Below are 17,669 nucleotides of genomic sequence, written 5' to 3'. Positions count from 1 at the left end.
TCACACTCTGAGCAGGGCTGATGCCTGAAGCCCCAAGCTTGAAGTAAGAGGGTTGCAATTTTTTCCTAAGGGTAGTTTTTTTAAGTCCAAAGGGGATCACCAGAACAAGAAGGTTGAGAAACACTACTCCATTGATATGGGGTCAGCCCTGGCTGGTCCTTTTTTAATGATCCAGTCAGCCTCAGACAAATAGGCAATATTCATACTTATGTCTCTTAGCCTGCCCTAGAAGCAAACAGTCCTTTTCCCCTCACCACCGGGTAGCCATATGAAACATAGGGGAAACCAGGGCACACAAAGGATTCATAAAAATATTACAGATTCCCCATTTCATCACAGTAGGCTCCCAAGTCCCAGTTTTGGTCCTCTGCAATACATGGAACTCCTGCTGAACCCTGTAAGTGCCTAAACTCACTAGCTAAGTAAGTTTTCAGGGTAAAAGTTCCCACCTCTGGGCGTGCATATTGCTTCCTCCCTCTAGGCATCGAGACATCTATCTTTGCCCTAAGCCCCAGAACAATTCACAAACTGGGGAATATAGGCACTCAGCTGCCTAATTCCTGTGTAGGGCCCAATCTGGTAGATGTGCTCAGAGGTCACCTGATGGAGGCGGGAAAGAGAGGGGGGTGTGTGTGAGAGTGAGAGAGATCCACTGTAGATAAATACTTAAATAGTCACTGGTCCAGAAAGAGAGAATGACTCTGTAGTCCAGCAGTTAGGATGTCCATCTGGGAGGTTGGAGATCCTGGGTCCAATTCCCCTGCTCCAATCATTCATTTATTTATTTACAGTGGAAAGTTTCAATAGAAGAGATTGGGAAGCCCCACATCAGGCTATCCCCTAGCTTAAAGCACCCTCCTGAGAAATAGGACTTGAACCCAGGTTTCCTACACCACAGGAGACTGTCACTGCTCAGTTGTAACTGGACTGAGAGTTACAAGGAACCACCTCTGGCAGTGTGTGTGTGTGTGTGGAGAGAGCCAGGCCCCTAGCTCATTTCCACAAGAAACAGCTTGGGTGCCCAAGGCACCTCCAGGAGACAGGTTCCGTTTGCGCATCACTAAGCAGAGATAGGCGCCAAAGTCAGAGCTACAGGAAGATGCTTATCTCCATGAGAGGGGCAGAGCTTATCATACCCCCTCCGGTGAGCATCTTCCCTCAGCTAGTTTCTGAAACCTGTCAGCTAGTTTAAGTGGCTCCCCACCTACCATGCTTGTTTTTGTGGCTCATATTCTGAGGTGCCTCTCTCTCCCATTCACTGTATGGTGAGCCTAGGCATCCAGCTTGGCTTTGTGGATTGTGGCACTGTTCATGTGATTTTTTAGGTACCTAAAAAGTTAGTCGTCATCACGCTCAGCATTGCAACGCTTAAGTCCTTTTGTGGATCCCACCCTGGCTCCTACCAGGCTCCCTGATCTGGAGTCCTGGGGAGGCTTCAGCTGGCTCCGGGTAGCCAGCACCAGGCAGATCTCCAGCTGCCACTGTGGATACAGGTTTCTCCAGCACTGGAACTGCTTGATCCATGCAACTTTTCCACAGCAGTTCAAAGACCCCCTTTGTGGGGAGGGGGAGTTAATCGGACCCCCCCCCCCAGCTGTTCTGTCTCTCAGTTGCCAAGCTCAAAAGACAAAAAACTGAAAGCTTGTCTTGGTCTGAGTCAAGCTGTCCCCTCCCACTCAGGGGGCAGCACAGCCCTAGTTCACTATTCGCCCAGAAAGTGGTTTGTCCATTCCCCCGCACAGAAGCCTCCCTATTAGCCTCAGCAGGAGTTTCTCTCCATTCCCTCCCTGCCCCTGACTCCAAACATGCTGGGAAATGGTCTCAGAGAATTATCAATAACTGCCCAAAAAAGGGGTGGGTGGGTGAAGAAATCACACCACACACTTTTCACAGACAATTTGCATACTGAAACAAAGACTAAGTTCTTCAGATGCATTATCCTCAGTGAAAAATTCCACACTAATTTCTATTACCCCCAACCTGGCATCTGGGACGATAACAACCGCTTCTCCTAGAATAAAAGTAGTGCTTCATTTCTAACAAATTGTCTCTAAAATAGTGATAATACTTAGTACTAAATGTCAAAGTGGCACAATTAAATTGTAACCATTTGGGGAAGGATGGAGGTGACGTGGGTAGAACACTAATTGCATTTTAAGCACCAGAGAATTTGAAGGAAACAAGAAGAGTTTTAGTGATACACAAAGGAGGGTCATTTTTCATCTGAAGTTAAATCAAGAAAGGGGAAGGGAGTGGGTGTAGATTTTTAACATCACCCTTTTCATAAGTCAAAACACTCAAGTTAAAATTCTTTGACATCCCTCCTCCCCCAGTTTTTGAAGAAAAATTATATTGTCATTAATCAGGACACCTGTCAGAAGTTTAGAATGAGACTGTTTGTTCTATAACCCCTTGCATGTTATCCAAAATAGACTTAACATTGCTTTTCTTCATAAGTCACTCTGCCCTCTATTGCTATTACACATAGACTACTGGAATCAAGTTTCCTTCCAATTTTTTAATGACTTCCAAAATACTCAGAGGCTGTGTTGAGAAAGCCATACTATTAGAGCCGGCAACCAAATCTCCTCCCTTTGAATTCTTGGGCAATACAGGCGTTTTCTTCTTCACTCTCAATATTGTCCCTCTTCTGACCACTCCTCTGCCAGCACTTTAGAGCCTTTGGTGATGCAACCCACCCTTTCACATTTGCATTGAAACATTAACTCCCTACAATAGCATCTGCCATAGGGAAAGATGAACACATGAGGGGAGAGGATTACTCTTATATGTGTGGTAGGAATATCTGTAAATATTTGTATTTTAGCAAACAAAAAGGGAATACAGCCTGAAGTCATACCAATGAATCTACTGATCCTCTCACTTCCTTGCTGGAGATTTGTGCTCAGGTACTCCAGGAAAACTTCAAACATGGTTTGTGCAGACTCTCTAATTAGAACAGAAAAGATGTATATGCCTCACCAAAGCTGAATGGATCCTATGTATCTGGTGCATGAAACACCCTAAAGGTAGGTTCCACATCTGGGGTTGGAGGAGAAATAAGCAGAAGTGACTTCACCCTTAGTTCTTAATCCTGCAAATACTTACGCGTGTTTTACTTGAAATCCTTCCTGTGAAATGAACCAGGCAGAGTCAATAGAAATAGTGTGATCACATAATACACACAGGGAAACAGGATTAAAGTTGCTGTAGGCAGCCTTAATTCGGTTATTTCCTAACTTGGAGTATTTAACTTTGCAACCTTAAAGTTCCTTTAACTTAAATTAGTTTTTGTTATGAAATTATTAGTTCAGGTAAATCACTCTTCCAAACACTAACTTGGCCTAAGCCTATTTAGCTTTTTAAGAGTTGGACACAATTAGATAAGAAGGGAATTATCTGCTGAGGTCTTGACAACTTGCTAGGATATTCTCATTAAATTGGAAATATGGAAAGAGTGAAAAATGGGAATATTAGGGAATCAAATAACGTATTGTAAACATAGAAAATATCTATTGGTGCTCTTATTTAAGAAGTGATGACAGTCAAATCTAATTAGATCATTTCTGTTACTATTAACCAAGCTTTTAGCCTTACTATTGCAAAGAGTTGCCAGTCTGTATTCCAATATCCTACAGCAATGGTCACTCATTCTTGCAAGTTTTGGAGAAAACAGAGAATTGGTATCTCAACGGTTGCTTCCACACATTTGCATACTTTGCTTGGGTTACCTGCAAGCCAGTGGGCTAAGTCACCAGTCCATACGCTAAAGAATGCTCTCCAGCTACAGGATTTCAATCTCTTCTTCATAGCCTTGGTTTTCTTACTTCAAACAAAATTGTTAAACAGAAGTTCAATATCTCAAATCACATCCTTTCCCCTGAGCCAAGGTCTTTTGCAGGAGCTTATTTATTCCCTGCAGCAATCCTGCTTTTTCCTACCCTGCTCCATATAGGGCTACATTTACATAGGAGTTAAGGTAAGCTTCTCTAGTCCTTAAAGGATTACACTCCATAGTCAGAGATGAGGGCTAAACCCTGACTCCCTTAAAGTGCCATCCCATTCTGACATTACCTAGTTGAAAAGGAAAAAGTTTAGAGCCTGTTAAGCAAAAGGTTATGCATCCAGGCACTATGATCACAATGCTTTATATTCTGTTATGTAGTATTACATAACATTAAGTATTTATTCTGAGACAGATACCAAGAAAACATTGGATGAAAAAGTTCAGTGCAAAGAAAATATGAGTAACAAACTAATCCTCAAAGTTTTATAAAAATGTCTTTCATAATTACGAGGTCTTTTTTCTACTAATGCATCTTTAATTAAGGAATTGATACATAATTATTCGATTGAAGTCTGTTACTCTCCATAAACCTTTCCTTTTCTGTGATTCTAGTAAATTATGATTGCTGTGTATAATTAATTATTGGTGTTAGTAGCTTACTAAAACACCAAATTAGCAATCATGAAAGAAGACTGCTTTGGTTAAAAAAAACCCTTCCTGGTTAAGAAGGGAGTGAAAGAAGTTACTATATATAAACAGATGAAAAAAGGAGAGGCTGAGAGTAATGAGTACAAATCAGCAGTTAGGAAATGCAGCAAATTGATAAAGAAATCAGTGAAAACTCTACAGCCAGTAGGGCTAAGGATAGTGAGAAGGAATATTTCAAATACATCAGGAACACATGAAATCCTAGTAATACTATAGATCCACTTCTAGACAACCATGGTAAAACTATCAATCATGATGCATAAGAGGCAGATGTATTCAATAAATGTCTTCTGTATTTGGTAAGAAGCAGGATGATGTATTCATATGTTACAGTTATAATGAAAGTACTTGTTATGCCATCAGCAACTAGGGAAGATGTTAAATAGCAACTATTAAAGTTGCTAAAACTTGTAAAACTTGCAAAAATTTGAAGTGGGGGCATTGCTAGAGGAGGAAGGATGGGCATGTTTTTAGAACAGTCTAAAGAGGGACACCATATCATTTAGGAAAAAGCACCTACCTCCAGCTGATCAGTGTTGGTGGTTCATGAAGCTGGCTTGTGGTGACCAGAGAACAGTAGATATGCTCACTTAGTTGTCACAAGGTCCTGTGGTATCACTCTGAGGTTTACAGAGGTGCAGCCCTATTTCAGAGGGGATGGGACTTTCCTGGGGCTAGACTCTACAGACCCAAATGCATCTTCTGCTGAGGTAGAGCTTGGAACCACACAGAAGTGCCACTGGAAGCTGTTAGCTTCTGTGACATCAGGTTGGGAGGCTGGAATGGAGACAGCTCCTCTCCATGATAGGCACTATTTCATTGAGTTCAAGTTCCAAACTCCAGGGAACCACTCCTACCATACCCATAGTAGGGGCCAGTGGCTGAGGATGCAAACTGGAGCAGCACCAAAGGCTGTGGAGCAAATGCACATAAGGATCATAGATTTTGTCTCTAAGGGAGGTGCAGCTACTGCTTAAAGAGAAACACAGAATGATTCCTACCTATGGACAAGGAAAGGAACAAATTTGCAGATCATTTAGAATATTTATAAAGAATTTCCTATACACCAAAGGAAAGATCTAGAAACAGCCTGACACTGCTGCCATCAAACAGAAGTTAGAACTGGATGGGAAGCCCTCTAGCCTGGATGACAGGTTTGATCTTTCCTCTTCAGGTGCACAGAGGTAAAACCCACAGCAGAAATAGGGAGCATGGATACAGAGTATAATGATGATGCATGTTGCGAAACATGAGACCATACTCAAGAGACCATTTGGCTGCAGAAGATTGACTACTTCTGCTTGTATTAAGAAAATTTTGGACTTTACTTACCTATTGCAGTTACCAATAAGACACAAGATTACTGTAAATGAAAATTAATAAAAAAAGTATTGCATGTTGAACATCAGCAAGGAAACAGAAAAATCTATATAGTTATTTTAAGTATTTATAAAATTTAAGGGGTATACTGTTTAAAAGATGCTCTATTATTAGACACTGGGATTTTATTTTAAATAAGTCAATTTCACACCATTCAAGCGGTGTCCCTTTTAAATCGGTAATGCTACTGATGTTCCAGAATTAGAAGAAAGCTGTTAGGTATATGGCAAACAATGCTTCATGCTTTTTTTCCATTCAACTTTACTAATGGCAGGACAAGATCATAGTAAGAACATTTGTAGATACAAAAAATGGACCATTCTGTTATTATTCCATAAAATGTATTACTAAGGAAGTTACCAATAAATAATGCTCTATCACACATTGCTGTAGCATGAATGTATCAACAGTATTGGATGTTGTCGTTCAGATGACATGTTCACCTATGGTACCTTGTGTCCACTTCTTGTCTAAGTGGAAATTAAGGATCCTACAGGACTCTGAAGTGAGGTGTCTTTCTTAATAAACATTCCATCTCACTAAATAAAGTTCTAGTGTCCAAGGATATTCACATGCTTTTGATGACTGCTTGGCTTCTACCATTGCTGGAGCAGCGAATATTGAATTCTACACTACTAGCACCGAATTTATGGCTTTAAGAGTTTAGGATATCTAACAGGAAAGGAGCTACATAAAACCAAGTCTGATTTTAGTAATTTCTTACCAGTAAGATCATTATATTTGTTTCATGTACTGAGGTGAAATATTCAACTGGAATTATTCAAGTTTTCATCTAGCTGTGAACTTTCAATACTTTATTCTGAAGGACACTTAACACGTAGTTTAAGACTAGTGAGAATAAAAATGTACTTTATTAAATAACTCAAGAAAAGATAAGGGAAATTGTGCAGTTATGAAAGACATTGGTGGTTCTGTATGATTTTTACAGCAAAGAATGAATCATGGCAAATTAGCATGTAAGTTTAGCAGCCAAACTGTCCTCCTCTTCCCATGGAATTAATTTCGGTCCTCAAACTGTGACTTGTTTTTTAAAAGATACGCTGCTAGGAATTCAATGGGATTTGGTGGTCTGTAGAGATAAAAAAAATCAAGAGTAATTACTATTTGTCACATATATTTAAGTGAGCTGGCGAGCTCTTCATCTTCACTGAAAACAGAGACTTACTTGTAAAAGCACAGGACAAATTAGAAATTTTCAGTTTTGTGGTATGACAACAAACACAAAGTGTCATGCTTCAGCAGCAACTAGAGAACTCCCTAACCAGAAATTTCCTCAATTTATTAAGCTCCCCCTTGCAACACTTCCTGGCCCTTGATTAGCCACTACACAACCTTCATTATTAGGCTACATCTACAATATGATCTAGCGGTGTGCTTCTTCTGCTCATGTGCACACTCATATTAGTTCTCACCAAGCTAGTGAGAATATAAATAGCAGCAGAGGCATGGCTAAGCTGTGCCAAGTAAATGCACACCAGCTTCAGGAGGGTGTATACTTAGCACAGGAGACTGCATGGGAAAGAGGGAAGGAAGAGTAGATCTAAGGGGAATAAGAGACAAGGGAAGTGACACTGACTAGACAAACTGAAAAGTCAGTTTAGAAAGGCTGGCGCCTCTTCTCCCCCTCCAACCCACATCCATCTTAAAGAGTCAAGTGAATTATCCAAGTTTACATACTGAATGTATTTAATGTAATTTCCAATGCATTTGCCTATTTCACCAACTCCTGCCAGGTAAGATAAAGATTTAAAGTAGCCAGCTCCCTTGTCCGATATGTTCTTGTCTTGTTATTTGATTTACTTCAAATAGCAACTGTTTAGTGCCTCCATTAGAACAGTCTGCCTCAAAGATATTTGTTGCTTCTGCCAAATATTTTTTTCTAACCAACACTAGTGATAACAGTTGAAATTATTGGAAGAAAAAACACTAACACGAAAACTGCTTTACAATTAAGCCTCACCACAGCCTTGCTAGGTAAGTAGATTTGTTTTTCTTCAGCCTTAGAAAAGTGTAGTGCATAAATCCTGGTAATCCAATTTGTCTCGCCCCACATATTAGGTTATCACATTCATTCCAAGGAAACATCAAAAGTTTTAATTGTGGTCTGGGATATATCAATTTAGGACTACATAGTACTCTCCATTCAAAGCAGAACCCCCAAAGAAGTCAATAGAAGATCTGTACACAGTTATATTGTCTCTATATAGCAACTAAATCTGTAGTTATTGATGTGGGTGGGTTCTAGTTTAAACTCAAATGTTCTTTTGGGGTTAAGACACTGCTGGGAGAGGTATGAAGCTTCTCATGATTTTAACTTGGTCCACTGTGGTCCTTCGCAGTTTTTGATAAGATTGACCAAAGGTTGTTCCTTCGGCAACAAAGGGATATTATTAGCATGTACAGTATGACACTTAAGTGATTCCAGTTATACCTACATGAGAGGAATCAACTGGAGAGGAAGGACAACTGGGTGTTACTACTGAGGAACATCCTTCCCCTGTTGTTCAATGTATATATGAAGTCTCTTGGCAAGAAGTCTTTAAACAAAGGGAACAGTATCATTAGTATGCTGCTACAGCACAATCTCTCAGTGTGTGAACGCCAAAATTTGGCCTCAGTGCTGAGGAAGAATTTATATGCTATTGCCAGCTGGATGTACTGGAACTACCTTGTTCAACAAAGTAAGAGACAGCATGAGGAGTACCTACTTACTGAGGGAGCAGGGCTCATTCAAGAACCCTGAGCCAGGTTAAGAACGCTGGTGAAATGTCTGTCCAGGCTCTCGCCCCGAGGAGCCATACAACAAATGTACTTAAAGAACTTATTTATTCAGACTGCATTCTTCTTATCCTGTGAAAATCTTGCACTAACACTACATTTCCTTGTGACAATAAGATTACTGATATTCTCTTATACAGCTCACATCGCATGCAGCTAGTTACAGAACACATCCTGGCTTCTCAAGAGAATAGACATGCTATTACATCCACCCCACGTTCCGTACATGAGCTTTTGCTGGAGACAAAGTGGTTTTGCAAGCCCCTAATTGGAAAGGCCCTGGGCACATCTGAGCTTCCTTTATTTTGAGACAAATGCTACATTAAGTTCTTTACCTCTCCTTTGCAAGTACAGCAAGCCCCTGTAGTAAGATAGGCACAACTGTCTGATCCAAGTAGGCACGTGTAGGTAACGACTGAAGATCCACCTTCTGCTTTGATGTTTTCTCTGCGTTAATCTTCTCATTTTCTACTATCCTCTGATGAATTCAAGGCATCATGTGAATAAAAGTATTGATATTAGTACATAAAGAGTCTACTTAAAAGCAGAAATTCAGCAAGAGCAATCAGATAAGGGTATTAGAAGATGAGTGAAATTATCCTCAAATATTTTTAAATATCCTCCATATTTTTAATTTGGTTGAGAATCTGAAGTCAGTTTTCTTACGTTAAATACAGAAAGCCTTATGTTAGATTCTAACAGCATGCTGCCATGTAATCTACAGTAAGTTTCTTGAAACTGGAGACAGCCCCTACACTACCATTTTCATCAGCTCTTTTATATTCATGGCTCTTCCCTGCCAACTGATATAAATTAGAATGATTTTATTTATGTAAGCAGTCCTCATTAAATTACTCTTGTAAGCATCTGAAGTATCAGGCTTCAAAAAGCAGGACCAAATCCTGCAAGAAGGATTTGCAGGATAGGCCACTTGCATTTACCAAGAGTTCCCCTGCCAGCAATGTACTTGGAACAGACCATGGTACATAGTACTTGATCCACTCATGCAAATCCCTGTGTGAAATCAGGCTCCAATACAGTAAGTTATTAATCTTTTTAATAAGCTGAAATGCTTACACACAAAATAGATATATTTTCTCTATTTTTTTGGCGCCACTATATTAATGGATATTGTAACCTCTTGGTCAGAAAATATTAAATGAATTGTCTTATACTGTTGTCAAATGGATTGTTACACACACAATATAATGTACATAACCTCCTCCAAAATTGAGAATTTTGCCACACTGAATTTTTTTTTTTTTTTTTTAAATCAGCACTACAGAAAGTTAGTCTATAATTTATTCTAAACGTGCAAAGAACATTTGGGGTAAGATCATTGAACTAGCCATGATGATTCCTTGAAGAGGTCTGCCCATGGTAGCTGTAAATACAAAATAAACCAAACAAAAAAACCCTAACCAACCCCCTCACAGAACACACCCTGGCATCATAAAAGCAAGAAAAAACTAGGGCTGTCAATCGCAGTTAACTCATGCAATTAATAAAAAAAATTCATCACAATTGCACTGTTAAACAATAAAATACCACTTGAACTTTATTAAATATTGTTGATGTTTTTCTACATTTTCAAATATATCAATTTCCATTACACCACAGAATACAAAGTGTGCAGTGCTCACTTTATATTTATTTATTACAAATATATACACTGTAAAAAACAAAAGAAATAGTATTTCAATTCACCTCATACAAGTACTGTAGTGCAATCTCTATCATGAAAGTGCAACTTACAAATTTAGGGGGTTTTTTTGGTTACATAACTCAAAAACGAAACAATGTAAAACTTTAGGACTGAGTGGACTTGTAGGCTCTACTTTTTATTCAGCCAATCGCTACAAGAAACAAGTTTGTTTACATTTATGGAAGATAATGCTGCCCACGCCTTAATTAGAATGTTACCTGAAAGTGAGAGCAGGCATTTGCATGGCACTGTTGTAACTGGAGTCGCAAGATATTTACGTGCCAGATGTGCTAAAGATTCATATGCCTCTTCATGCTTCGGCCACCGTTCCAGACGACATGCTTCCATGCTGATGACACTCGTTAAAAATAAATGCATTAAATTATTGACTGAACTCCTTGGGGGAGAATTGTACCTCTTCTGCTGTTTTACCTGCATCCTGCCATATATTTCATGTTATAGTAGTCTCAGGTGATGACCCAGCACATGTTCATTTTAAGAACACGTTCACTGCAGATTTAACAAAACACAAAGAACATACCAATGTGAAATTTCTAAAGATAGCTACAGAACTCAATCCATGATCTGAAGAGCCTTCTAAAATCTGAGAGGGATGAGGTGTGGAGCATGCTTTCACAAGTCTTAAAAGACCAACACTCCGATGCAGAAACTACAGATCCTGAACCACCAAAAAACAAAAACAAAACAAAACAAAAAAAATCAAATCAACCTTCTGCTGATGGCATCTTACTCAGATGATGAAAATGAACATGCGTCGGTCCGCACTGCTTTGGGTTGTTATCGAGCAGAACCCGTCATGAGCATGGACGCACGTCCTCTGGAATGGTGATTGAAGCATCAAGAGACATGAATCTTTAACGCATCTGCCATGTAAATATCGTGACACGCTAGCTATAACAGTGCCATGCAAACTCCTGCTCTCACTTTCAGGTGACATTTTAATTAAGAAGTGGGCAGCATTATCTCCCATAAATGTAAACAAATTTGTTTCTTGTAGCGATTGGCTGAATAAAAAGTAGGACTGAGTGGACCTGTAGGCTCTAAAGTTTTACATTGTTTTGTTTTTTGAATGCAGGGGTTTTTGGTACATAATTCTACATTTGTAAGTTCAACTTTCATGATAAAGAGATTGCACTACAGTACTTGTATTAGCTGAATTGAAATACTATTTCTTTTGTTTTTTACAGTGCAACTATTTGAAATCAAAAATAAACAAAGTGAGCACTGTACACCACTTTGTATTCTGTGTTATAACTGAAACCAATATATTTGAAAATGTAGTAAACAACCAAAAATATTTAAATAGATGCTATTCTATTATTGTTTAACAGTACGATTAATCACGATTAATTTTTTTAATCGCTTGACAGCCCTAGAAAAAACATTATATACACAAAATGCGCAATGATTAGTGACTAATTTGGGTTGTATCACATTAAAATAGCTACAGTGGAGATTGAAAAGAGTACAAAAAAGTATGACCAAGATGGAGAACAGCAAGACAGGACTTTTGAACAGCACAAAGTGACTAAATGCTATTATTCATTAGCCTAGACTAGAAGAAAAGTTAGAGGGACTTAATTGAAGGCACCTGTCTTTTGATAACTAGCAAACATATGCATAACAATAAGAGTAGTCATTCCCCAAACCTAACCTTTTTTCAACAAAGAGTTTGTGTCAAAACTGCACTCTTAAATAATTAAGAGAGGGGGAAGAAAAAAGTTGACTATTTTGGCACATTTCCAAGGCATGAAAACATGGAAAGCTTCCCCTCCCTTCCAAATATACCATCAGCGCCTCAACAAATAAACAAATAAATAAAAAGTTGCCAAGAAGGTGTGATGCCAACATCCCCAGGTAGTCATAACTCCTGTTTCTGACCACCTTCTCAATATTTCACCAAAGGGGATCATGTGTAGTCTTACTGAAAGCTAAAATCAAGCTGATTGTCATGGTTATTGTGAGATGTTTGTATGAGAGTTATATAACATATCAGAGGGGTAGCCGTATTAGTCCGGATCTGTAAAAGGCAACAAAGAGTCCCGTGGCACCTTAAGGACTAACAGATGTATTGGACCATAAGCTTTCGTGGGTGAATGCCCACTTCGTCAGACGCATGTAATGGAAATTTCAAGAGGCAGGTATAAATATGCAGGCAAGAATCAGTCTATATATAACATATAGTATATTTTGTTCCAGAACTGTTGGAAGTGAAACTTGTCACTGAAGGCCAGGGAGTCTAGGAGCTGGCAATCAACATCTGTGGAGGCAGCCCTGTGTTCACTGTCTCGACCAAATGCAGGCTTGAGTGTTTACAAAGACAAACAAAACCCAAGAGAAATCTCTGTTTAGATGACTCCCTAGGCTAAGAGATAACAGTCTATAACTGTGTAAGAGAAAGGGAAAGGGAACAAGATGTTATCCTTTGCAGAGGCGACATTCTGCCAGCAGGAGTGTCTCATGAAAAGCTCTCTGGGCTGGACATGCGGTTCAAGGTCTACCCACTGGGTGAGAAATATCGTATTAGAGACAAGAAAGTAATTTGTCAAAGTATAGGCTATAGATTGCATTTTATGGTTCACTTTTACCTGTACCCTTACATTTTCAAATCTTTTTATTTTGAATCTTTATCTCAAGCTCTGTTAATAGTCTTCAATTTTGTTTTATTATCGACACATCTAAGTCCCTTGTACAGTAACTCCTCACTTAACGTTGTAGTTATGTTCCTGAAAAATGTGACTTTAAGCGAAACGATGTTAAGCGAATCCAATTTCCCCATAAGAATTAATGTGGGGGGGGGGGGGAGAGTTAGGTCCAAGGGAAATAAATATATACACACAGTATAAGTTTTAAATAAACAATTTAATACTGTACTCAGCAATGATGATTGTGAAGCTTGGCTGAGGTGGTGAAGTCAGAGGGTAGAAGAGGGTGGGATATTTCTCAGGGAATGCCTTGTTGCTAAATGATTAACTAGCACTCGGCTGAGCCCTCAAGGGTTAACACATTATTGTTAATGCAGCCTCACACTCTACAAGGCAGCACAAATGGAGGGAGGAGACACAATAGATGCATGGCAGTGGCTGCAAACATTTCCTATGGAAACTGAACGTGATGATGAACCCACGCTATCCCAATGGAGTGCACAACTCCCTCCACTTTCCAAAGTGCCGGGTGGTGCATGTGTGTGTGAAACAGAGAGAGAGACAGAGGCGTATTGCCCCTTTAAGTATGCTGACCACACTCTGCCTTTTTAAACAGATCAGGAAGTTGAGACAGCAGCTGCTGCCAGCAAGCTCCCTTTGTTCTGAGTCCCCCCTGCTCTGTGGGGATGGGGTACAGGAGCAGGGCACAGGAGTAGGGGGAGGGCAACACTCTGACATCAGCACCCCTCTTTCCTCTCCCCGTCCTCGCACAGCAAGCAGGAGGCTCCCAGAAGCATCTCCAAGGCAGAGGGCAGGAGCAGCACACGGCAGTGCGGGGGAGGGACGGACACCTGAACTGCCTAGCAACTGACAGCCTGGTGGGCAGCTGCCGCACAGGGAACTTGGGGAAGCTGATAGGGGGACTGCCAGCCCACCCTGGTTCCAAGCCCCCACCAGCTAGCTCCAAAGGGCTGCTCTTCCTGCAAGCAGTGGACAAAGCAGGCGGCTGCCAAACAACATTATAAGGGAGCATTGCGCAACTTTAAACGAGTGTGTTCTCTAATAAATCCGCAACCTAACAACGTTAACCAGGAGGACGTTAAGTGAGGAGTTATTGTGTTAAGGACAGTGTTGAACTGAGGTAAGGCTGGTAAATCAGGGTGCACTGCTTCCATGGAGGCAGTGAATCAGTGTACACCACAGGAATTCAGAAGGCACAGTACTGGGCACTCAAGTGTAACCACAGGGTGCATGTAAATTTTTAGCATGCAGACAGAAAAAGCCAGGGTTGTGGGGCCCGGAGCGGAGTGCTTGTGCTGCCAGTGGCTGTCAGAATTGGGAGGCATTTTCCCCTCAGTTGGCAAAGACACTGCTCTCTCATGCTGTAAGCAGGTGGTAGTGATTCATACAAGAGGCTTTGGGTGACCCCAAGAAGTGTTACAACAGGTTCTTCTGACACACACCAATGGAAGAGGTAGTGGAGGTAAGTTGTATATAGCACTTAAAAATAAAGAAAGAAAGAAAGAAAGACAAACCCACCACACAAAAGGGGTCATTATTTCTGCTGGACTAGAAACAGAATGCTAGCAGCCCAACCAGCAATATTGATATACTATTAAGAAGTCAATTGTGCACAGTACTAGCACTTACCGAGTCATGCTAAACACCCTTCATCTCCTATTGCTTTCAAAAGAACTCAGTTCCTTGTATTTTCGGTCTGATTTCTGCAATCATTTTAGCTAAATTAAACCCATATTTTTCCCAAATCAGAAATACTACTTCAATTGCATTTGAGAACAATTAAATCTTAGTTACCTCTACATTTTCTGTAAGGCCATATTCAGCATGAGGATTTTCTGGAACCTGTAAAACAACATGCTAGTCAGCAAAACCAAAATGCACTTTATGTATTTGCTAATAGAAAAATCAATGTAAAAAGTTTCTTACTATACCTGTGCCTGCCCCTCCATGATCTGTTCTGTATCCATGATTTAAAACTTGGAAGTCACCAAATGTGCTACAATCTTGGGAAGTAACAAACAAAACAAAATGAAACAATTTGTCAGAACATTAAAATCAATAAAAAAATAAGTTAGTTGACAATTAAAATATGGTTGACAATTTTGGTTACCATCATGCAAAGAGTTACCACCAGTTAGGTTTGGGTCTTTTCCCTCCCCCTCAGCTCTGTGAACCATATTTTTCTTGTATAAAAAAATCTGAAGTTTTTCAAAAGAACATGTGAAATAAACTCAGGCAAAGTAACTTAAAAGAAAAGTTTCAGACAAGGTTAGTTCAGTCAGAATTACCAAATGTGCATATGTGGTCCAGAGACATCTAGAACTGACTGCACAAGTTAGTGTTAAAGGAGACCAGCATCGTTTTTTTAAACAAGACTTGTTCCTTTTTTTCAAATCTCTATAACATTTAAAGGCCTGAGACATTTGTTTAAAAAAAATCTGTATTCTGCTTGTTTTGTCTTTTCTACCCTATATGACTCTATAGCCGTCATTCTCAAACTTCTTTGATTGGGCCCCCCTTCTTTGTGTCTTTAGTCATTTATGCCATCCCCTGCCAAGTACATATACCGCCACCTAGCTCTGAAGGCAGAGTGGAGAGCAGCAGCTCTGAAGGCAGCACTGTGCCCACAGCAGCACAAAAGTAAGGGTGGCAACGTGAAATCACTTTTCACAACAGACTTAGCACCCCATTGTCACTCTTACTTCTATGCTGCTGCTGCCACCACATGGCTGAATGCCCGAGCCCAGGTGAGGGATGGCAGGGAGGAGAGCCAAAGCTCAGGTGATGGGGCTCTGGCTGTCCCTTTTATCTCCGCCTACTGAGTGTGCCTGGCCCTTGTGCACAAATCCCAGCCAGCCAAGGCTGACAGCCAGAGCTCTTAAAAAAAAACCCCAAAAACAAAAACCCCACACAACTCTCGCCTGCCTTGACACATTCCCTCACCTCCCTTGGGAAGCCCACCATACAATCTTAGAACTGCTGCTCTATAGTAAATAAAGAACTAATGAAACTGACATCCTCAAGAGTCAAGTGAAAGAAAGCCAGTCCAGTGAGTGGGGAAGAGAGTGTTTCAACAATTAACACTCATTTAACTCCAGCAGTTAATGATCATTTCAGAGAAGGGATATCTATTATGTATTTGTATTACAATATCGCCTAGAGGACCCAAACAATCCCACTCCCTCCACTAAGGTGCTAGAGTACAGGAAATGTATATTCAGAGACGTCCAAGAGCTCCTCCAGCAAAGAAGGAGACGAGGGGAGAGAAGCAGGCGTTGAGAGCTGGCTTACAACGGCTTCTCGTTTTTAATTATTCTTAAAACAGGCGAAGGAGCATCGCTTCGGCATACGGGAGAGTTCCCATTTCAGGAGAAATAAATCCCACCGAGCGAACCCCAACCCACTCCCTGTCACGGCCACCTCCGATACCAGCAGTCCGGGCCAGCATTACAGCTCAGAGGACAAGAAAAAACAAACGCTCCTGTCTTACGAAGTGCCCCCCCAGCAAGAGGTTACATGCCAGCCTGGGACAACCCCACGTTCCTGCTCGGTTCCCTCCACCCCCCACCGGCCCGGCGCAGCTGGTACCGCAGGAACCCGCTAGCTCGGCCCGGGCTGCGGCGGCTCCTGCAGCGATTGGGGGTAGCGAGGGGCTCCCTGTGCGGCCGAGTGCCGGCGTCCGCGCCCCGCCGGGCCACAGCCGAGGCTTCCCGCGCCGGGGAGCGGGCACGCGACACTGGCGCTGACCCGGACCGGACTAGCCCTTCTCCATCGCAGCCCCGCCCGCTCTGCCCCCTCCAGTCTCACACTCGCCCAGCGGGGCGGGGCGGGGCCGGGCAGTGAGGGACCCAGCGCTGCCCGCGCTCCCCGGCCGTGGGACCGCTCTCACCTCTCGGGACAGCAGCTCCACGGAGCGGACGCGGCGGCGAGTCGCACCGCAGGGAAGGAGGGAAGAATCGTTGCGAGGCTACAGGAGACTCTCGGCAGCGTCAGCCACTAACAACAGCACGCTTGGGGGGATGTCGTAAATTGTTTTGCCGTAAGTGAAGGAAGTGGCGCTGCTGCGACCACCCAAATGCGCCTGCGCGAAGAGAAGCCCCGCCCCCATCAGACAGGGCAATGGAAAAAGTCCGGGCTTGGGGTCCTCGAGCATCATCAGACACGTGACCGTCAGTGGCTATAGCCCCACCCATTGAGGTCTGCTTGCTGGAGCCGCCGTCCGCGTAGCTTCGGGCCAGGTGGCGCGCGGGTCTGCAGGCATGGCCCTGCACCGCTGCTCTGGAGTCAAGGGGAGGATGGAGCGGCATAGGGAAGAGGCGCGGCTTAGCATGCCTCGCAGGCAGCAGCATGTAGTGTAGACGCACCTGCAGTCAGGTTAGCTGGTAATATAACCGAGGAGGGAGCCAGAATTATAGCATACATATAGTAAAAGTAACAAGGAGTCTGGTGGCACCTTAAAGACTAACAGATTTATTTGGGCATAAGCTTTCGTGGGTAAAAACCTCACTTCTTCGGATGCATCTGAAGAAGTGAGGTTTTTACCCACGAAAGCTTATGCCCAAATAAATCTGTTAGTCTTTAAGGTGCCACCAGACTCCTTGTT

The 17,669-nt window shown here is 41.8% G+C and overlaps 1 protein-coding gene across 3 annotated transcripts in view; it reads right to left on the bottom strand.

Annotated features, from left to right (window-relative positions):
* Window positions 1-6,717: 6,717 nt before the first annotated feature.
* The window catches only part of DPY30 (dpy-30 histone methyltransferase complex regulatory subunit), a 23,565-nt gene continuing 12,613 nt past the window's right edge, over window positions 6,718-17,669 (bottom strand). The window contains exons 1-5 of one of the 3 annotated variants that reach the window (XM_034764970.1): window positions 16,956-17,120; window positions 14,998-15,069; window positions 14,861-14,908; window positions 9,010-9,152; window positions 6,718-6,965 (exon numbers count right to left, since the gene is read on the bottom strand). In XM_034764970.1, coding sequence (XP_034620861.1) covers window positions 6,893-6,965; window positions 9,010-9,152; window positions 14,861-14,908; window positions 14,998-15,033 — 300 coding nt within the window. In that variant the 5' untranslated portion in view covers window positions 15,034-15,069; window positions 16,956-17,120 and the 3' untranslated portion in view covers window positions 6,718-6,892. Of the gene's footprint in view, window positions 6,966-9,009; window positions 9,153-14,860; window positions 14,909-14,997; window positions 15,070-16,654; window positions 16,828-16,955; window positions 17,121-17,669 lie in introns of those variants that run through there. The other 2 variants (XM_034764972.1, XM_034764973.1) reach the window with 2 other exon arrangements.

The sequence above is a fragment of the Trachemys scripta genome, chromosome 3 (genome assembly GCF_013100865.1).
Source record: "Trachemys scripta elegans isolate TJP31775 chromosome 3, CAS_Tse_1.0, whole genome shotgun sequence".
Lineage (NCBI taxonomy): Eukaryota > Metazoa > Chordata > Testudines > Emydidae > Trachemys > Trachemys scripta.
This window is presented reverse-complemented; position numbering and strand designations above follow the sequence as displayed.